Genomic DNA, 23,202 nt, shown 5'->3' on the forward strand with positions numbered 1-23,202 from the left:
TATTTTTTCTGTTGTGTTTCTATTCAGGTTCTTTTTCCCTCTTTCTCTAAAATTGTATATAATAATCATTACATTATTAATATATAAACAAAAATAAATTTAAGAAATATTACAATTTGAAAACAAATGCACCCGAACGTGATGAGAGCTGCAATTGCTTAATGCTAACTTTTAACATTGAAAATGCCATAGACATGCTAACGCGTTAGCGTCGCTCCCGTTTTTAAGTTATAAAATACATCTATCAACTGTTTCAGAAGACCATAACAGGTCGGTTTAACATAGAAAAGGTAAATAATACTCACAGAAGTATGCTCTTTAGGGTTTTAGCAGGGGAAAATTAAGCGAAAGAAAGAATAAACAAAGCAATAGGTCAAAGCATTGCTTCAATCTGCGAACCACTGCTTCGATTGGTTCACGGTTCAAAGCAAAGCCGCGCTGCAGAATTACAGGCGCACATGACGGGAAATATATATATATATATATATATATATATATATATATATATATATATATATATATATATATATATATATATATATATAAACATTAAACTGAAGCCAAGAGTAACAAGGCTGTTTGTTTTAAAAATGTAAGGAATAGAAAGTACAGATACCTGAGTGAAAATGTAATGAGTAGAAGTCAGAAGTAGGCAGAAAAATAAGTAATGGAGTAAAGTATAAATACCTAAAAAGTGTACTTAAGTACAGTAACGAAGTATTTGTACTTCGTTACTTGACACCTCTGACCCCAACCCCACCATTTTGGAAAAAATGCATGATCCAGCAGATTTAAGCTAACATCATGCTAGCTATATAGACTCAAAGTGTAGCTTACCAAAGCACTGCAACATGTGTGAAATGTTTTTAAACTTGTCTATAACTGTTCAGATACAACAATAAAAAAAAACCTTGATCATAGAAATTTTACTTTGAAGGGCAAAAAACAGTTTTTGCACTTAAATATGCTTACATCTCATGCAATGATGCTCCCTTCTTTACAGGATGAGTAAAATGTCTGACTCTTCAAAAATGAGTGGTCACATGGCCAATTCCTTATATGGTTCCCGAGAAACAGGTGCTGGCACAACTTACCCGCGGCACAAATCACCCCACTCTCCCTACAAAGAGACTGGTAGCGTGTTTTTGAAAACATGGCTGTGATTGGTCCATCTGATACGTCGGCCGCTATTGGCTATCATGCCACGCTCTGTGTTTGGCTGTGGCATAACCCCCAAAAATGTAAGTTGGTTCCACTCCTCCAGAGACTGTGGTACCAGTGCTATGTTGTAAACAAAGACTGCAGGCAATCAGAGAGCGGCGTGTCTCAGTCAATCAGCAAAATGTCAGAATCCTGACTAAAAGTCACATGACCAAATAACCCGATACCGACTCCTTTGCATTGGCTGGAGGAGTGGAACCAACTTAAAATACCCTTGGCCATATGAGCATTGTGTTATTTTAATTATTAAGATCCTATTGTCTTGCATAAAATTTGTACATGTTCAATAAAGCCCCTCTATCAATCAATCAAAAACAATATTTATGTTTTAAGAGCGGAAGTTGTGCAAATCAAGGAATATTTGTAGACCCCACTGTGCATTTGAGGGTATTAATGAGACATTTAACTCCATAGAATAGAATAGAATGCTTTTATTGTCATTATACACAAGGTGCAACAAAATTAAAAGACAACTCCCGTAGTGCAAAGGTGTAAAAGTAAATATAAAAAGACAAATAAGTAAGAATATATACATGTATTTACAAAGGAGCCAGTAGGTGTATATAAATGGAGTCTGTACCATTCATTGCATTCACCTTTATAAAAAATAAATTCAATGAATAGTGCAAACTAAAGGCTAATGTGCATTCAATACTTGTATTGCACTTGGGTAGAACATGTTGAGTCTGGATGTGCGGGCCTTGAAGGACCGGTACCTCTTACCTGAGGGCAGCAGTGAGAACAGGCTGTGCCCGGGGTGTGAACATCGAAGCTGATGCTTCTGGCCCTGCGCAAAACAACTGGTGTTATAGATGTCTGACAGAGAGGATAGCTGCGCTCCTATGATGTTCTGTGCTGACTTCCTGACTCTCTACAGAGCCTTCTTGTCAACCCAAGAGCAGATCCTGTACCACACCAAGATGTTGTTGGTGAGGAGAAAGTTAGCTTTGAATTATTGAAAGTTAGCGTGCACGTTAACATCTGCAAAATGTCTTGTAAATCACTCCAGAGGTATTATCAGGTTACATAAACATTGTTTTCGGTTTTAGAAGTGTTTATTTCTCGCTAGCTTTTACTTAATATATGGCAAAGAGGATATATTTACACACAAACTAAACAGAGTTTTGCACCTAGCTACCAGCCTCTGATGTCACCATGCTAACAGCTGCGAAACATCTTGAATATAAGTTCAGAGGTGTTATTAGGTTCAAAAACAGTGTTTTCAGCTTTAGAAGTGTTTACTTCTCACTTGCTTTTACATAATATTTAAGAAACATGTATGTAAACACACAAAACAAAGTGGAAATTTTGGAGAGAGTAGGCACTGACATTATGCTGTAGCTCTACTCTGATTGGCTGTCACACCCGCCACTCAAAAACAAAACTGAAACAGAATGTGACTTTTTAAAAGCTTAAAATACCTCTTACAACATGTCAAGGTTAGCCATCTTTGAATTTGTCAAAGGTCTGTGTTCCAAGAATGTCTTCTGTATATTTGAAGACCAGTAATAGGACTGGTCACAGACAGACGGACAGATGGACGGATGCAAAGCCTTTGCAATACCTGATGAGTATTGCACCCTCTCGGCCCTTTCTGGAATGAGTTTGAGACCTCTGTTTCATCCATCTAGGCTTCTTGGGTTTTGAGATATGAAAAAAGGTGTTTTCTGACCTTCTTTTCCTTGACTTTGACCAAACTACTCCAAAGTCTAATGATCCATCTATACTTCTTTGTTGTTGAGATATTCAAAAAGAGGGGGGTTTTGGAACCATATTTTCCTTGATCTTTGACCAAGCTATTACAAAATCTAATCATCTGTTGATAACCAAATATTATTCCTACCATATTTGTTACATCTAGGCTTCTTGGTCACTAAGATAAACAAAAATGGTGCTTTCTGGACCAAGTTTTCCTTGACTTTGATTGTTGACCAAACTACTCCAAAATCTAATGATCCATCTAGTTTTCTTGGGTGTTAAAATGTATAAAAAAGGTGTTTTACAGACCATGTTTCTTTGACCTTGACCAAACTACACCTGTGGTTTGGCTCGATGACTGCTAGGATAGGCTCCAACCCCAACCCTTAATTGGAGTAAGTGGTTGAAGATGAGTGAGTGACATTGGTTTGAAAGCTGACTGGGACTCAGATGTGTCACTGGTGTACGTTTTAGGGAGTGCTCCCCGGAGCTGGCGAAGATTCACCCACAATTGTGATTGCTGCTTATTATGACACATATGGACTTGCTCCAGTAAGTCAAACAATTCATCATTACACTTGAAATACTTGTCAAAGCACCACTGTCATTTTTTTCATCCATTCTTCTTTCCTCCAGTTATGTAAATGAAAAACTTACAGTATGTTTGTGAGTCAGTGCCTTCACACAGATGTGTTTGTATTTGTGTGTATCATAGTGGTTATCACATGGGGCAGACTCTAATGGCAGTGGAGTCACCATCCTGCTGGAGTTGGCACGTCTCTTCCAGAAGCTTTATAGCAGCCAGAGCACCAGACCAAAGTGAGTCTTAACTCATAAAAAAGATGTACAGTACTGTTCAGAATAATAGTAGTGCTATGTGACTAAAAAGATTAATCCAGGTTTTGAGTATATTTCTTATTGTTACATGGGAAACAAGGTACCAGTAGACTCAGTAGATTCTCACAAATACAACAAGAACAAGCATTCATGATATGCACACTCTTAAGGCTATGTATGAAATTGGGCCATTAGTAAAAAAAAAAGTAGAAAAGGGGTGTTCACAATAATAGTAGTGTGGCATTCAGTCAGTGAGTTCATCAATTTTGTGGAACAAACAGGTGTGAATCAGGTGTCCCCTATGTAAGGATGAAGCTAGCACCTGTTGAACATGCTTTTCTCTTTGAAAGCCTGAGGAAAATGGGACGTTCAAGACATTGTTCAGAAGAACAGCGTAGTTTGATTAAAAAGTTGATTGGAGAGGGGAAAACTTATACGCAGGTGTAAAAAATTATAGGCTGTTCATCTATGATGATCTCCAGTGCTTTAAAATGGGAAAAAAAAAAAAAAAACAGACGCGTGGAAGAAAACGGAAAACAACCATCAAAATGGATAGAATAACCAGAATGGCAAAGGCTCACCCACTGATCAGCTCCAGGATGATCAAAGACAGTCTGAAGTTACCTGTAACCGCAAAGTCCCTCTGTTAAATAAAAGACATGTGCAGAAGAGGTTACAATTTGCCAAAGAACACATCAACTGCCCTAAAGAGAAATGGAGGAATATTTTGTGGACTGATGAGAGTAAAATTGTTCTTTTTGGGTCCAAGGGCCGCTGACAGTTTGTGAGATGACCCCCAAACTCTGAATTCATGCCACAGTTCACAGTGAAGACAGTGAAGCATGGTGGTGCAAGCATCATGATATGGGCATGTTTCTCCTACTATGGTGTTGGGCCTATATATCACATACCAAGTATCATGGATCAGTTTGGATATGTCAAAATACTTGAAGAGGTCATGTTGCCTTATGCTGAAGAGGACATGCCTTTGAAATGGGTGTTTCAACAAGACAAAAAGACTGCAACATTATGAAATCAAGAGCAACCGGAGATTTCTGACATCCGCCAAACCGGATCCAAATCACTTCTAAAATTTAGTGGAGTCTTCATGACCTAATATCTATCTGTGGTGGAAATTTGGTGAGAATCCATAAAGTAGTTTAAGACGTAATCCTTAAAGGCCTATATAAAGGGAAATCTTGATCCAGAATCCAGATCAGGATCACCTCCAAAATTTATTGGAGTCTTCCATGTTGTGAAGGTGTAGGAACACGGACCCACAACAGGGGGCGTTAAATGAACGGGCAATGGATAAGCCAAACAGTAACAATTTAATGTTGTAGTGCACAATGAAATACAGACAATCACAGTTTAGGTACCACCGAATTACAGATTTGAGTGACGTGTGGGCAGGCTTGAGGATAGGAGACATCCGTCCTGAGCCGAGCCGGATCCCACACGGCCTTCACCGCCAACGGATCTGAAGAACACCGGAGCCACCAAGTCCTGGGTCCCCAGCTGGTCACCGTCTCCCGCTGTCAGACCTGGTACTGCTGGCAGAGAACACACTCGTGCAGCTCCTGTCTAACCACTTATCTGGATGGAGTGTGGAGCAAAGCCGTCGCTGATCACACCTAACGCCAATCCAACGGATAAGGAACACCACAGGAATACGGGTGCAAAAAGAGTCCAGACTATAATGCAGTTTCACGTTCAGCAGAGAAATTACCTCTTCTGATAGCTGATTTCTCGGCGGGGAGGTGGAGTTGCAGTCCGGCCTTTATGGTGGTGGTGATGTGATGTGGATGAGTGACAGCTGGTGCTGATAACAAGTGACAGCTGTCACTCCCGGTTGCTATGATGCCCTCTCATGCTTGAAGCCCGCACTTCAAGCAGGGCGCCATCTGGTGGTGGTGGGCCAGAAGTACCTCCTCTTCAGCGGCCCACAAAACAGGACCCCTCCCTCAACGGGCGCCTCCTGGCGCCCGACCAGGCTTGTCCAGGTGCCGGGCGTAGAAATCGGCCAGGAGGGCCGGGTCCAGGATGAAGCTCCTCTTCACTCAGGAGCGTTCTTCGGGTCCGTATCCTTCCCAGTCCACCAAATACTGGAATCCCCAGCCCTTTCGACGAACGTCCAGGAGCCGGCGCACAGTCCAAGCCGGCTCCCCGTCGATGATCCGGGCAGGCGGCGGCACCGGTCCAGTGGCACAGAGGGGAGAGGTGTGGCAGGGTTTGAGTCTGGAGACGTGGAATACCGGATGTATCAGTCCAGCCGCAGTGAAGCTGAAGCTGCCAGCTTCACTGCGGCTGGACTGAGGACCTTCACGATGGTGAAGGGTCCTATAAATCTGTCCTTAAGTTTCTGGGATTCCGTTTGTAGAGGTAAGTCTTTTGTAGATAGCCAAACCGCCTAACCGGGCCGATACGTAGGGGCCGGGGCACGCCGGCGGTCTGCATGGGCCTTAGCCCTCGTCCGGGCTTTGAGCAGGGCAGAGCGGGCGGTACGCCACACCCGACGGCACCTCCTCAGATGGGCCTGGACCGAGGGCACCCCGACCTCTCCCTCCACTAGCGGGAATAATGGGGGCTGGTACCCCAAACATACCTCGAAAGGGGAGAGGCCGGTGGCAGATGATACTTGGCTATTATGAGCGTACTCGATCCAGGCCAGATGGTCACTCCAGGCCGACGGGTGCGCGGAGGTCACGCAGCAGAGGGCCTGCTCCAAATCCTGATTCGTCCGCACTGCCTGCCTGTTTGTCTGGGGGTGGTACCCGGACGAGAGGCTTACGGTGGCCCCCAGTTCCCTGCAGAAACTCCTCCAGACCTGGGAGGAGAACTGAGGGCCACGATCCGAGACAATGTCCGATGGAATCCCATGCAGACGCAAGACGTGGTGGACCAGGAGGTCTGCAGTCTCCTGGGCCGTCGGGAACTTCGGGAGGGCCATGAAGTGGGCCGCCTTGGAGAACCGGTCCACTATCGTGAGGATGGTAGTCTTGCCCTGGGACGGCGGGAGGCCCGTGACGAAGTCCAGGCCGATGTGAGACCAGGGGCGATGAGGCACGGGCAAAGGCTGGAGGAGGCCTTGGGTCTTATGATGATCTGCCTTGCCCCTGGTGCAGGTGGTGCAGGCCTGGACGTACTCCCGGACGTCGGTTTCCAGAGATGCCCACCAGAAGCGCTGCCGAATGACTGCCACGGTTCTTCGTACCCCTGGGTGGCAGGATATTTTGGAACCGTGACAGAAGTCCAGAACTGCAGCCCTGGCTTCTGGTGGGACGTACATTTTGTTTTTCGGGCCAGTTCCCGGGTCCGGGTTCCGTGTCAGGGCCTCCCGGACGGTCTTCTCCATGTCCCAGGTGAGGGCGGCCACGACAGTGGACTCGGGAATGATGGTTTCCATCGGGTCTGACAGCTCGGTCCGTGGGCGGTATGTGATCCGAAGTCAAAACGCCCCAAGAACAGTGACCAGCGGGCTTGCCTGGGGTTCAGACACTTGGCGGTCCAAATGTACTCCAGGTTCCGATGGTCTGTGAAAACCATGACTGGCATAGAAGCTCCCTCCAACAGGTGTCTCCACTCCTCCAGAGCCTCCTTCACCGCAAGAAGTTCCCGGTTGCCGACGTCATAATTCCTTTCTGCCGGGGTCAACCTGCGGGAAAAATAGGCACAAGGATGGAGAACCTTATTGGACTCCCCGCTCTAGGATAGCACGGCTCCTATCCCTGAGTCAGAGGCATCCACTTCAACTATAAATTGGCGAGTAGGATCGGGCTGCACCAGAACTGGTGCAGTCGAGAACTGATGGTTCAACTCCCTAAATGCGGCTTCGCACCGATCCGACCAAGTGAAGGGGACATTAGTGGAGGTCAGGGCTGTCAGGGGGCTAACTACCTGACTATAGCCCTTGATGAACCTCCGGTAAAAATTAGCAAAACCGAGGAACTGCTGCAATTTCCTACGGTTTGTAGGTTGGGGCCAATCTCTCACCGCCACTACCTTGGCCGGATCAGGGGCGACGGAGTTGGAGGAGATGATAAACCCCAGGAAGGACAAAGATGTGCGGTGGAACTCGCACTTCTCGCCCTTCACAAACAGCCGGTTCTCCAACAACCGGTGCAGGACCTGATGGACATGCGTAACATGAGTCTCAGGATCCGGGGAAAAGATGAGTATATCGTCCAGATATACGAAGACAAACCGATGCAGGAAGTCCCGCAAGACGTCATTTACCTAAGCTTGGAACGTCGCGGGGGCGTTAGTGAGGCCGAACGGCATGACCAGGTACTCAAAGTGACCTAACGGGGTGTTAAACGCCGTCTTCCATTCGTCTCCCTTCCGGATCCGAACCAGGTGGTACGCATTCCTAAGATCCAGTTTCGTGAATATTTGGGCTCCATGCAAGGGCGTGAACACTGAATCTAACAGGGGCAGAGGGTATTGGTTGCGAACCGTGATCTCGTTCAGCCCCCTGTAATCAATGCATGGACGGAGTCCGCCGTCTTTCTTGCCCACAGGAAAGAAACAAGCACCCATCGGGGAGGTGGAGTTCCGGATCAGCCCGGCAGCTAATGAGTCCCGGATGTAGGTCTCCATTGATTCTCGCTCCGGACGTGACAGGTTGTACAGCCTACTGGATGGGTACTCAACGCCCGGGATCAAATCAATTGCACAATCGTACGGACGGTGCGGGGGAAGGGTGAGCGCCAGATCTTTGCTGAAAACGTCAGCAAGATCGTGGTACTCACTTGGCACCGCCGTCAGATTGGGGGGGACTTTAACCTCCTCACTAGCTGTCACACCAGGCGGAACCGAGGATCTGAGACACTCCCAGTGGCAGGTTTCACTCCACTGAGCCACAACCCCAGATGGCCAATCAATCCGGGGATTGTGTTTTATCATCTGAGGATAACCCAAAATCACCCGGGAGGTGGAAGGTGTTACATAGAACATGATCTCCTCCCTGTGATTACCAGACACCACCAATGTCACTGGTTGTGTCTGGTGTGTGATTAATGGAAGAAGGGTGCCATCTAGTGCCCGTACCTTCAAAGGTGAAGGTAGAGCCACTAAAGGGAGCCCGACTTCCCTTGCCCATCTGCTGTCCAGCAGATTCCCTTCCGACCCTGTGTCTACCAGTGCTGGGGCGTGAAGGGTCAGATCCCCACTCAGGATCGTGACTGGGATGCGTGCAGATTTACGGGGCATCCCCGCGTGGGTATTATGACCCACCCTTAGCCCAGTCTCTAAGGACGAGTACTGCTGTTTTGACCGTTTGGGGCAGTTTTTCTGCGTGTGCTCGGTTGAGCTGCAGTGAAAACACTCCCCACGGACCAGCCTCCTTTATCTCTGATCTGATCACTTTTTGGCCCTGCTCGTTTCCATAGCAACGTCAGCAGGGGGAGCTGTCATCATGTGGCGTACCCTGGCTATGGAGCGTGGGGAAGACGGCTCCCTTTCGGACCTGGGAGGAAGAGGGACGGCTTGTGCCTGACCACGCCCTTCGTCTCGCTCCCGTCGGTGTTCTGTTAATCGGTTGTCTAACCGTATAACAAGGTCGATAAGCCCGTCTAAATCCCGCGGCTCGTCCTTCGCCACCAGGTGCTCCTTAAGGACCAGAGACAGTCCGTTTACAAAGGCGGCGCGGAGCGCAACAGCATTCCAGCTGGCTCGCGCTGCCGCGATGCGGAAGTCGACTGCATACTTCGCCGCGCTCTGACACCCCTGTCTTATCGACAGCAGCACGCTTGAAGCGGTCTCGCCTCTATGAGGGTGGTCGAACACCTGTCTGAACTCCCTCACAAACCCGGCGTATGTCGTTAGGAGCCGTGAATTCTGCTCCCAGAGCGCCGTAGCCCATGCACGTGCCTCTCCTCGAAGCAGATTTATTACGTAAGCCACCCGGCTAGCGTCTGACGCGTACATGACGGGACGCTGTGAAAAGTCGAGCGAGCACTGCATTAAGAAGTCCGTGCATGTCTCGACACAACCTCCGTACGGCTCCGGAGGGCTTATGTAAGCTTCAGGGGACAGTGGGGGGGTTCGTTGAACGACCAGCGGAATGTCTGTTTCAGGCCTCCGGTCAGCAGGGGGAGGTGCTGCAGCAGCGCCCTGGGCCTGCGCTTCCACCTTGGCGGTGAGAGCCTCCATCTTCCGATTGAGGATCACACTCTGCTCGGTGACTAAGTCCAGCCAAGCAGTGAAAGCAGTTAAGATTTGCTGCAGCTCACCAAACACATCTCCTGCTTACGCCTGTGCACCTCGCTCTTCCATTGGCTGTTCAAGCGATGGTTGACGCCCCTTGGGATCCATGACGCCGCCGAGAAATCCTGTTGTGAAGGTGTAGGAACACGGACCCAGAACAGGGGGCGTTAAATGAACGGGCAATGGATAAGCCTAACAGTAACAATTTAATGTTGTAGTGCACAACGAAATACAGACAATCACAGTTTAGGTACCACCGAATTACAGATTTGAGTGACGTGTGGGCAGGCTTGAGGATAGGAGACATCCATCCTGAGCCGAGCCGGATCCCACACGGCCTTCACCGCCAACGGATTTGAAGAACACCGGAGCCGCCAAGTCCTGGGTCCCCAGGTGGTCACCGTCTCCCGCTGTCAGACCTGGTACTGCTGGCAGAGAACAGAAAAACAGTATTGATGAGTGTGAGTTCGCACACTCAGTAATCCCACAGTCTGTATTCTTTTGGGAGGGAGCACCTGCACCTCCAATCACACACTCGTGCAGCTCCTGTCTAACCACTTATCTGGATGGAGTGTGGAGCAAAGCCGTCGCTGATCACACCTAACGCCAATCCAATGGATAAGGAACACCACAGGAATACGGCTGCAAAAAGAGTCCAGACTATAATGCAGTTTCACGTTCAGCAGAGAAATTACCTCTTCTGATAGCTGATTTCTTGGCGGGGAGGTGGAGTTGCAGTCCGGCCTTTATGGTGGTGGTGATGTGATGTGGATGAGTGACAGCTGGTGCTGATAACGAGTGACAGCTGTCACTCCCGGTTGCTATGACGCCCTGTCATGCTTGAAGCCCGCACTTCAAGCAGGGCGCCATCTGGTGGTGGTGGGCCAGCAGTACCTCCTCTTCAGCGGCCCACACAACATTCCATTCCCTAATATTTATCTGTGGTGCAAATTTAGTGAGAATCTGTGACATAGTTTTGACATAATCCTGCTAACAGTAATCCTTCAAAGTGAAACTTGATCCAGAATGCAGATCCGGTGTCAGGGACTCAGCACTCTCCGACACTGACCACCCCACTGCCTTCACTGCGCATGTGTCATGGTGGTGCATTAGCAGCGAGTAGCAGATTATCACCTCGTTTCTGCTTAAAAGTGACTTTAGAATGCTTTAAGAGATTTTACTTTGTTATGTGATTGTTAGTAATCACATTATTCTGTTTGATGGCTTTGGGTGTAGAGAGTCAGACTCAGATTCAGATGTGCTGCTGTCACGCTGTGATCGCTTCCCTGTCTCTTATGTGGAAATGATTGTTGTACAAAAGCTTCAGATATCTGTCACTGAGATAGATGATGACTGGAGTGCAGTTTTAAGCAGAAACGAGGTGACAAACGGTGAATCGCTGATGACGCTCAGAAATGACACATTCACAGTGAAGGCACGGGACTGCTGAGAGGGGGAGTGCTGAGCTCCTGACACCAGATCACATCCAAAATATAATGGAGTCTTCCTTTGTCTCATATCTATCTGTGGTGAAAATTTTGTCAAAATCTGTGCAATAGTTTTGATGTAATCTTTCTAACAGACAGACAGACAGATAAATAAATAAATGCCAATGATTTTGTTGGGCACTGCAGTCTTGTTTGAGGGTGGGTGCCAAAGGGTTAAAATATGACGGATATGATGTAATTTCTCTACTTCCGGGGACGGAACCATTACACTTTCTCTGAGATTTTGGGCAAATTACATGCACGCAAAGTGAAAATACAAAGAAAAAGTGACGATGTTGTGTTATGTGATCATTTTCTTTTAGTTATTTGTTATGTAACTGTGTATGTAGGTAGTGTAGTACTTAATAATATACCTGTCCTGGCTGTGTTTTTAATGTGACATGTCATGTGCACTGAGCCGTCTATCAGGCGTGGCAGAAACTGTATGGACACAACTACAAACTCACACGACTGATAGAGTTCTAAAAGGGGTTTATTCGGTTCAACAGGCAGGTGGTCGGTACACGTGTGGTCCAGCAGCATGGCAGAGGTAGCAGACAGACGGGAGACTGAGGTGTAGTCAAAAAACAGGCACAGGTCAAAATACACAGCATAAGGGCAATCAGAGGTAAGACAAACTCGAGATCAAAAACAGGCAAAGTCAAAATACCGACAAGGACAACAGGACAAAACTAGGCATGGGACGGAGGCTGGAAAGTGACACAAAGTCAACGATCTGGCAGTGAGCTGTGAGACTGTGAGGGCTTAATTAACTGGTGGTGTGATTAGTGAAACAAGATGCAGGTGTCAGTGAAAGTTCTGGAAGGGGGCGTGACTAGTGAACAAAGATAAACATGGGGTAAGATAGTGAAGGCAGGAAAACAGAGTGGAGTGATGAAAGAGACAAAGACACGTGAGCAGATGCAAGAGCGGAAGGGATGAAAACACAGAGCAAAAAGAGTTATAGTGAGAGACAAAGACACAAGGGCTGGTGCAGGGACAGTCAAATAAGAAGGGCAAAAACTGAGAACAAAGATAAATCATAAAGCAAGGACAGAATGCAGAACAACTATGACCAGCAACAAACTAAGCATGAACATATGAACTGAAAACACAAATGAGAAGAGCAAAATAAACTACTGATAAACAGAGAATAAACAAACCCGGTGACTACAGAATAATGCAATTAATAAAAGATAACTGATAAACAGAAAATACAATAAATAACAAATGGAACATAATCAGATAAGAAATGCTTGAAGATAAATGATAACCAAAACCTGTGACTGAATGTGATAAACAGAATTAAACTGAAACTAAATCCACATCAGAGAGTAAACAATAAATAACACAGCAAAACAATATACGTGGCAGGCAAATGATACACCAAAAATAAATGAAACAAGACAAAACATAACTGAAGCATGACCATGGCAACCCGATATAATGTAAATAAAACACAGAAGATTCAGAACATGAACCCATCAAGGGCAGGAACATGACACCGTCATCCAGCTGTCAATGTGCTGCGATCAACTGACAGGCGGCTCGCTGTGCTGTGTGCGGACGTGGCTGTCTGCCCCACATGTGATCATATCTGTATATACCTATAAGCATTTTATGCAAGTGTGCCCCCCCACATGCCACATGTGTAGGGGGAGGGCGTGAAACACACATACGCCACATGTGTTTCGGGGTGGGGGGTCACGACACATGAGCACACATGCACCACATTGCTTTTTGCGACTCCACACTCGTGGGGGCACTGAGAAAAATTTCACATCCAGCTCAAAAGTGATCGTCTGCTCACTGTTTTTGTGCTAACAGTTCGAATGGCCACACATTTTCTAAGTGGCCAGCAAGCGGTGTTGGATGTCCGTGTGTGTCACCTGGAATTTGGCTGACACCTCCCACGAGAGGGAGCGAATGGGCTCTCACAGGGCACTCTCTGTCTTTCAGCTGCTGGTGTGCGGGAACAGTTGTAGCGATACATGTACAAGGTGTTGGAGGCAGCCACGATTTTTCACGAATGACATGCAATTCCTCCTTTGTGCGCTAGTCGGCTTTAATCGTGTTATGTGTGAAGGGGCCCTAAGGATTGTTTTAACAGGGTAAGAAAACCACAGTGTAATCAAATTAAATTGTGTCTTTCCAGGCACTGAAGTGAGGTCTTGTCAGCCACGGCCAGTGAAGAAACTGAAAGTAGCTGCATGAGCCTTCTATCACCAAAAAAATGAAAACGCATAAACTTTTCAAAATGTTTAATTTGCCAAATACAGACCACCGATAACATACGAGAGGGGAAGCAGTCATCAATTCAAAAACTAGTACAGAGTCTTAAAGAACGTAATGATGAGTCAATCATTTGACATTTTGAACAGGTCTTATGCCTGGGGATAGTCAAGAGGGACTCACCTATCATAATATGAAGCCTAATCTTATCTGTGTTGGGGCTTGAGCGAGCCCTTTTTTCCACAGCCTTTATTAAAAACAACTGTCAGTCTAATGTGAAGTTATGCTGTGTATATATTGCGCAACGGGAGCGGCTGTCCCCATAAGTGGTCAAATCCTGCAATATCACGCAGGGTTCAAACGAGACTGTGCTGCCCTATTATATTCTTGGCGGATGTAACAAGCAACAGTGTCCTCTTGTGGCCATCGGGATCCTGTGATTAGCAACATAACTTCACAGGTAACTTGATAGGCCTGTCTGCCTTTATTTTATTCAGCAAGTTAAAAGATACCCACCTGGCCCAAAACAGGAGGTTCACTCGTCTTCACTTGTATCTATCAGAACCTGAAATTTCAGAGCTGAGCAAGTACTAGTTTTACACAGTCACTCACAGTATGAAACTTTTGCTGACCCACTCCCTGACTGACCGACTCTATAAATCCTATGAATGCCATGATAATTGAACAGAATAAACTGCTAGGAGCTGGGGCTATGAAATTGGGCTATTAGTTAAAAAAGTAGAAAAGGGGGTGTTCACAATAATAGTAGCATCTGCTGTTGATGCTACAAACTCAAAACGATTATGTTCAAACTGCTTTTTTAGCAATCCTGTGAATCACTAAACTAGTATTTAGTTGTATAACCACAGTTTTTCATGATTTGTTCACATCTGCGAGGCATTAATTTTGTTGGTTTGGAACCAAGATTTTGCTCGTTTACTAGTGTGCTTGGGGTCATTGTCTTGTTGAAACACCCATTTCAAAGGCATGTCCTCTTCAGCATAAGGCAACATGACCTCTTCAAGTATTTTGACATATCCAAACTGATCCATGATACCTGGTATGCGATATATAGACCCAACACCATAGTAGGAGAAACATGCCCATATCACGATGCTTGCACCACCATGCTTCACTGTCTTCACTGTGAACTGTGGCTTGAATTCAGAGTTTGGGGGTTGTCTCACAAACTGTCTGCGGCCCTTGGACCCAAAAAGAAGAATTTTACTCTCATCAGTCCGCAAAATATTCCTCCATTTCTCTTTAGGCCAGTTGATGTGTTCTTTGGCAAATTGTAACCTCTTTTGCACGTCTTTTATTTAACAGAGGAACTTTGTGGGGTATTCTTGCAAATAAATTAGCTTCACACAGGCGTCTTCTAACTGTCACAGCACTTACAGGTAACTCCAGACTGTCTTTGATCATCCTAGAGCTGATCAATGGGTGAACCTTTGCCATTCTGGTTATTCTTCTATCCATTCTGATGGTTGTTTTCCGTTTTCTTCCACGCGTCTCTGTTTTTTTTTTGTCCATTTTAAAGCATTGGAGATCTTTGTAGATGAACAGCCTATAATATTTTGCACCTGCGTATAAGTTTTCCCCTCTCCAATCAACTTTTTAATCAAACTATGCTGTTCTTCTGAACAATGTCTTGAATGTCCCATTTTCCTCAGGCTTTCAAAGAGAAAAGCATGTTCAACAGTTGCTGGCTTCATCCTTAAATAGGGGACACCTGATTCACACCTGTTTGTTCCACAAAATTGACAAACTCACTGACTGAATGCCACACTACTATTATTGTAAACACCCCCCTTTTTTATTTATTTTTTTTTTTTTACTAATAGCCCAATTTCATAGCCTTAAGAGTGTGCATATCATGAATGCTTGGTCTTGTTGGATTTGTGAGAATCTACTGAATCTACTGGTACCTTGTTTCCCATGTAACAATAAGAAATATACTCAGAACCTGCATTAATCTTTTTAGTCACATAGCACTACTATTATTCTGAACACTACTGTAATTTCATCAACATCTGTCAACTGAAATATTAGCAAAATTACTCACAAGCTCTTGAATCAATTTTTAAGACGTGAAGGCTTGGGTCTTACCTTGAAGGAAAACATAGGTTTGTTGTTGGTGTTTTAGGTATAACTTAATGTTTTCACTAACTGGAGGAGGAAAATACAATTTTCTTGGCACAAAGAGATGGATTGAGGAAAATCTTGACCATGCACGTGAGTAAATAATTAATTGTTTCTGTCTCAGGACATCCAGACATGTTTTGTCTTAAATGGGTCTTGTTATACACATGGTCAGGATGCTACTATCATTCACCAAGTGTCTCAAATACAGATTTTAATGTTTGTAGATACAAATATTCCATCCACACTGAGGTTGACGCATCCTACTAAAACCTATTTTTGAAGAAGCAGCCTGTTTATGAAGCTGTTGCTTTAAATGTAAAGGAGCTGCTGTTGGCCACGCCCCTTTCTGGAATCAGCTGAATACCCCTGCATTACACCATCAGCAATTCTTGTAACATTGGCTGAAATTATGTCAGAAAGTTCAACATACATGAAGGTGTTGGCTGCAGAAGCATGGACTGAAAAGTCTTCATGATCCATACAAAATTCCAAGGGAGCCATGACCTGAAAACTAGCTGAGTTTGGAAATCAGACAAATCTATAGCATGAATCCAGCTTTATTCAGCCGAATGGTGATGAGAAACTACAAAAACGTGAAGGCTGATAAGTATGTACGAGGTCTGTCCATAAAGTAAGGGTCCTTTTTATTTTTTTCAAAAACTATATGGATTTCATTCATATGTTTTTTATGTCAGACATGCTTGAACCCTTGTGCGCATGCGTGAGTTTTTCCACGCCTGTCGGTGACGTCATTCACCTGTGAGCACGCCTTGTGGAAGGAGTGGTCCCGCCCCCTCGTCGGATTTTCATTGTCTGGAAATGGCGGAATGAAAAGGACTTTTTTTCCATCAGAATTTTTTCAGAAGCTGTTAGAGACTGGCACCTGGAAACCATTCGAAAAATTTATCTGGCTTTTGGTGAAAATTTTACAGGCTTCACAGAGAATAAGGACTTTAACTACAGCTTTAAGGACCCCTTTAAGGACGGTCGGTGTGCCGCTCTCCGAGCTGCGACGTCGCGGCACAAACCACTGGATCATTTCTAAGCTGATGGCTCTGTGGAATACGAGACCGTCCTGTGCTCTTTCTCTGGTTATCACAAGAGCTGGACATCAGCCACTTTCCGGCAGATTTCACTTTTAACAAGAGATTTTGTCATGGAAAGCCACGCGGAGGCTTCGCGCGTAAAGACCGATTCGGAGTGTTAGAGGACAAGTTGGGACATGCCTATCTCGGCTTTCAGTGCTTACCAGTCGAGTGAGTATAAGAGAACTTGTGGAGAGCTGGACAAGTCCTTTTCATTCCGCCATTTCCAGACAATGAAAATCCGACGAGGGGGCGGGACCACTCCTTCCACAAGGCGTGCTCACAGGCGAATGACGTCACCGACAGGCGTGGAAAAACTCACGCATGCGCACGAGGGTTCAAACATGTCTGACGTAAAAACATATGAATGAAATCCATATAGTTTTTAAAAAAATAAAAAGGACCGTTACTTTATGGACACACCACGTATTGTTTTTTTTTTTTTATTATTATTTGTTGGAACATGCATTTGTAGACCTCGCTTCGATTCATGCTTCCTGCCTATGTCCATGGACAAAACACATCATCTGCATCATTGCAGTCCAACCAGCCACCGGATTTGGATGAAGAAGTAATTTGTGATGGACTGGTATCTAGTTTGCAGGCAGTTGTAGAGTCTCCCCTGCAGTGATGCCGGTGTTGCAGACCAAACGGTCCACCCCTAAAAATCGGTCTGCCTTTTGCATCTGCGCACGTGTCATTTGGGACCACAGCAGCACATCTGAGACAGAATCTCTTCACCCAAAGCAATCAAATGGATTAATGGGATTATTAACCATCAGATGATAAAGGTAAAACCTCTTAAATCATTCTAAAGTCAGTTTTAAGCAGAAATGAGGTCGTTTTAAGCAGAAACTCTGCAAAATTCCGTGATGCTTTCAAATGACCGACGCGCAGTGAATACATCAGCTAGCAGCTCATTTAGCTGCAGCGCTCTGATCGCTTCTGCCGCCTTTTATGATGAAATAATGCTGAATTTATGTGGAAATGATTGTTGTACAAAAGCTTTAGTTATCTGTCGCTGAGAAAGATGATGACTGGAGTGCAGTTTGAAGCAGAAGCGAGGTTTTAATCTGTGAACCGCGGCTAATGATGCATGTACAGATGCAAAAGGCAGACCGATTTTTAGGGGGGGACCGTTCGGTCGGTGACACTGGTAATGCGTTACTTAGTAATAAGTTAATCTAATCTGACCATTTTTTTGCAGTAACGAGTAACCTCATGCATTAATCTTTCCAAATCAGTAATCAGATTAAAGTTACTTGTCCAAGTAACTGTGCGTTACTATTATATTTGTATTGTGGATCGATCGCAGCATTAATGTGGCCCGTGAGCAGGGGGTGGTCGGGTTTGGCTGAACTTCCTACTATGCCCACTTAATGTTTGATGCTGCGGGCTTTTCATGTTTTCTGCAGCAGCTCCGAGTTGAAAAAAAAAAACCAGATGTCATCTCTCAACACGCAGTGAGAGCTGCACACCTGCAATGAACTTTACAAAGACATTTTTACGCTTTTTTATTCCTTTAAAATTCTGTGCGCTGTATGACTGTCATCACTAAAAACACAAAACAAATACTAAGGCTTTTTTCCCACCCAATTGCACCTAAAGTCTCTTTCTGAGGACAACATGATGTAAAAAAAAATGCTGATAAAGCTTTCCTACTTGTCAATCTGGTCATGCATTCTGCATAAATACATGTTATAAATTCTGCCTGCTCAGATGGCAATCCAGGGGCAACTCCAGACAGAAAGGGGTGTAGGCGAGCACGGCCCCCCACAACACTCCTAGATTAAAGGTCCACTTTTGAAGACATATTTTCATACTACTACTACTACTTATAATAATAACAATAATAATTTCAACAACTAAAATGTTTAGAAAGAATTTAAATGTTAGAAAAATGTGAGAAAGAATTTAAGTTACATTTATAAACTACTTAGGTTACAAATTGTAGGTTTTGCTGTTACAGTGTTGTCAACAGTTAAATATGAGGTCAAGAAATATGTCTTTATAAAAGAAGGATATATTTTCATTGAAGTCAAGAAAGGGTGACTATAAAATGAGTATTGGCAAAACTAGTTATCATTTTCATGTTGAGGTGGCATGGGGTTGTTGTTAGCAGCTGCTGAAAGTAACTAATAAAGTAACTGGTAATCTAACTTAGTTACTTTTAAAATTGAGTAAGCAGTAAATAAACTAAGTTACTTTTCAAGGAGTAATCAGTAATTGGATTACTTTTTCAAAGTAACGGAGGCAACACTGCTCATCTGCTTCATATCATGATATATGGGCCTCAAGGCTCATTTGTTGGGATTTTGTACAATTCAATATACTAGCATGGTGCACATCTTTTTATTTTGTTTTTGAAAATTTGAGTGGCCTGTGAACTTTAAAGGTTATTTTAGCTCGCTGCTACATGACTACCGCAAACAGTTCATTTATGGAGTTTATTACATATGTCACACAAGTTTGAAATTAATCATTTCAGGCCTAAATTATGTTTATAAAGGACAGACAAATGTGAAGCTTGAACCATGTGTGGCTATACAGTTGATTAATTCCAGTTTTGCGCAATATGACCCCTTTAACTATACTGATTTATCAAATATACAAAAAACATCAGCTGTATATAGAACATGTAAATGAACTGTTATGTTTCTGCCCAATCAGAGTCTAGCCTGCTTCAAGACAATGTGGCATTTGTTTTGTGTTTGGACACCTTGGCTAATGGTGATGAGCTATTCGTGCACGTGTCCCGTCCACCTAAACCCGGAACACCTCTGCATGCTTTCATTCAGCAGCTACAGGAGGTAAGAGTCTTCATGTCTAGGTGATAACTGTGAAGACCTATCTGGTTTTCTAGCTTTTTTTTCCCTCTCCATTTAATTTTCTGCAGGTGGCTTTTACCAGATTTCCTTGGGTGAGGATGGAATTGGTACATAAGAAGATCAATTTGGTGGAGTCCAGAGTAGCTTGGGAGCATGAGCGCTACAGCCTCCGCAGGATCACAGGATTCACTCTGTCTCACCTAGAAGACCCCAAGTCCGAGCTCCGTGGTTCCATACTTGATACCATGTAGGTTCTTCAGTCTGTGGGTGATTAAGTCGACCAGATACTGTGGACAACCCTTTGAGTATTTATCCAATATCAAACACTCGCTGAGTGATAATTTTTGGATTATGCGAGGTCTGTTAAAAAAGTATCGGACCTTTTTATTTTTTCAAAAACCTGATGGATTTGAATCACGTGTGCTTGCATGAGCCAACCTTCAACCTCGTGCGCATGCGTGATTTTTTTCATGCCTGTCAGTTGCGTCATTTGCTTGTACGCAGCCTTTGTGTGAGGATGGGTGGAGTCTCTCATCGTTTTTTCTTTGCAAGGAAATGGCAGAACAACTGGAGCAGCGCGACTGCATCACATTTTGACAGAAACTGGGCGACAGCCAGGTGGAAACCATTCGGATTATTCAGACGGCTTTCGGTGACGATCCTATGGGCATCACACAGATTAAGGAGTGGTACAATCGGTTTAAAGACGTCCGCACAACTGTGGAGAGCGCGCCGCGCTCCGGGCGGCCATCAACATGCTGAAATGACCAGATCATTTCCAAAGTGAACGCTGTGGTGATACGGGACCATCGTGTGACTATCCAAGAAACTGTGGAAGAAGTGGACATCAGCACTTTTTCGGCACATTCCACTGTGACAGAAGATTTTGCCATGAAAAGAGTTGCAGCGAAATTCATGCCGATGGCTTCGGCACGAAGCTGATGGCGGAACAAAAGCGCCTTCGTGTTGACGTCTCACAGGACATGTTGTGACATGCTCACCTCTTCCACCATTCAGAAGATTCAGACGGCTTTCTGTGGCTTTTCAGTCGTGTGACTATCCGAGAAATGGTGGAATTCTGCAGTTTCTCGGATAGTCACATGACGGTCCCACGTCACCACAGCGTTCACTTTGGAAATGATCTGGTCATTTCAGCATGTTGATGGCTGACCGGAGCGTGGCGCGCTCTCCACCACTGTGCGGACGTTTTTAAACCGGTTGTACCGCTCCTTAATCTGTGTGATGCCCATAGGATCGTCACCGAAAGCCGTCTGAATAATCCAAATGGTTTCCACCTGGCTGTCGCCCAGTTTCTGGCAAAATTTGATGCAGTCGCGCTGCTCCAGTTGTTCCGCCATTTCCTTGCAAAGAAAAAACGATGAGAGACTACACCCATCCTCACACAAAGGCTGCTTATAAGCAAATGACGCAACCGACAGGCGTGAAAAAATTCACGCATGCGCATGAAGGTTCAAGGTTTGCTCATGCAAGCACACGTGATTCAAATCCATCAGGTTTTTGAAAAAAATAAAAAGGTCCGATACTTTTCTAACAGACCTCGTATATCTGATCACTTTTAGGTCACAGGTGGACATCAGGAAACTTAAACGTAATGGTATAATCATTGCTGAAACACTGGCGCGATATATGTACAATCTCTCTGTGAAGGTAATTAAATGCACCAAAGCACCTGGCAACCTGATTATCTGACACCATGACTTGCATTATTTCTTTAAGTTAATTTCTAATATACAATCTTTATTGTCTTCCAAAGGGTTCATCCAAAGATATGCCAGTGTTTAGGGGCCAAATGGTAAGATCCTGCTTATTTTGGCCAATATACAATGACAAGTGCTGACATCTGGTGTTCATTTGTAGACATTGCAAAATGTTTGTGAATTCAAAGCATCATAATAAATAAATTCTTTCAGCTTCTCCCTTTATCACTTTAGGTCACCACAGCAGATTTGATATGGAACTGCATGTTGATATGGCACAGGTTTTACACCGGATGCCCTTCCTGATGCAAGTCCACATTACATAGAGAATGGGTATGGGTGAACTTGAAGTGGGAACCTTCTGTTTTCAGGACAAAGTGCACTGACCACTTGGTTACCACGCCACCCATACTTCCATTCTTTATATATTAGTAAATTATTTATATTTTCCTTGTGAAGGCAACAATAAACTGAAAATATATGACTCTGGGCATCCATACTGTTTTCCAAGTTGATCAAGTAAATGCACAATTTATGGAACTCGCAAGTTCCCAACTTGTGTTTTCCAAGATTACCATCGTCTTGAATGCAGTATGAGTCCTAGAATAGATTTAGCTTGACTTGAGTCATTCACATTTAGTATTTTACTTACAGTATTATGTCAAGACTGTAGAACAGGTAGATCAGTGGGATAAGGAGTCAGGGGACCACCCTGAGTTCAATTCCTCATGGTCACACTGCCTGTCTTTGTCCATCTGCATTGTCTCTGTCCACCCAACTGTAAATATGTACCAGCCTTGGATGGGGAAATAGCCTGTGATGGACTGGTGTCCCATCATCAGGGTCTGTATAGGATTAAAAATTCTTACGTCAAGGTCAAAAGATTAGTTTTCACTCGCAATTAGAATGAATTCCAGGATGGCTGTCTGTAGGTATCTATTAGAATGACACATTAGAAACAGACGATGCCTTGAGCCACTGTGATGTTTACATAGTACATAAGGCATTTCTCTCTATTTTCTTTTTTAAAAGTCTCATTTAAATATAAACAGGACTTCCAGGACAGTCGCTTGTCCAGCCTGATGTCTGTCCTGACGTCAGTCCCTCGGGCTACCCAGCTGCTGGACAAAGAGCCCAGTCATATCCTGCTGGTCAGCTCACTGGAACATGAGTTCAAACAGTACTTACAGCAGGTCCACAGACACACTTTCAAACAGGACAAGAGGTAACACGAGCACCTGTTTTTAGAGATGAGTGTTGAACGCAGAATGGAAAAACCACCATAACAATGATGTCAAACTTTTCTTCACACAGGGACCCTGATATCACATTTTTTGATCAGATGAATCAACCCATAGTGATGTACAGGTAAATATGTGCACGCTTATTTTGTTTATGTGATGCTTCAGTGTGACAATGTAAGTTATTTTTTCCACCAGAGCGAAACCTGCAGCTTTTGATCTCTTCCTCGGTGGTTGCATTGCTGCTTATTTGGGGATAATTTATTATACCATTCAGGTTTGTTCATGCACTCATTTATTTTGGTCACTTATGTTGTATTTTGAACTATTCATTGCAAATCTCCTGTTATGTTACACTGCATGTTCATTTATACTGAAGAAAATGTCCATACTGTGTACCAATATAACTTGGTATATTGTGTTGCAAAATCGTCACCCTTCTTATTTCCAAATAAGTGTTGTTGTGGATCAACAAAATCACTCATGATTGAATCTGTATAAAG

General features: G+C 44.4%; 1 protein-coding gene across 1 annotated transcript in view; it reads left to right on the forward strand.

Annotated features, from left to right (window-relative positions):
• zgc:109965 (uncharacterized protein LOC619266 homolog) overlaps positions 1–23,202 on the forward strand; it is a 30,887-nt gene that overhangs the window by 5,866 nt on the left and 1,819 nt on the right. Inside the window, exons 5-14 of the mRNA XM_034167088.1 lie at positions 3,394–3,471; positions 3,635–3,738; positions 15,829–15,917; positions 19,583–19,722; positions 19,809–19,987; positions 21,321–21,408; positions 21,515–21,553; positions 22,511–22,683; positions 22,773–22,826; positions 22,898–22,976. Coding sequence (XP_034022979.1) covers positions 3,394–3,471; positions 3,635–3,738; positions 15,829–15,917; positions 19,583–19,722; positions 19,809–19,987; positions 21,321–21,408; positions 21,515–21,553; positions 22,511–22,683; positions 22,773–22,826; positions 22,898–22,976 — 1,023 coding nt within the window. The remainder of the gene's footprint in view (positions 1–3,393; positions 3,472–3,634; positions 3,739–15,828; positions 15,918–19,582; positions 19,723–19,808; positions 19,988–21,320; positions 21,409–21,514; positions 21,554–22,510; positions 22,684–22,772; positions 22,827–22,897; positions 22,977–23,202) is intronic.

The sequence above is a fragment of the Thalassophryne amazonica genome, chromosome 3 (assembly GCF_902500255.1).
Source record: "Thalassophryne amazonica chromosome 3, fThaAma1.1, whole genome shotgun sequence".
NCBI lineage: Eukaryota > Metazoa > Chordata > Actinopteri > Batrachoidiformes > Batrachoididae > Thalassophryne > Thalassophryne amazonica.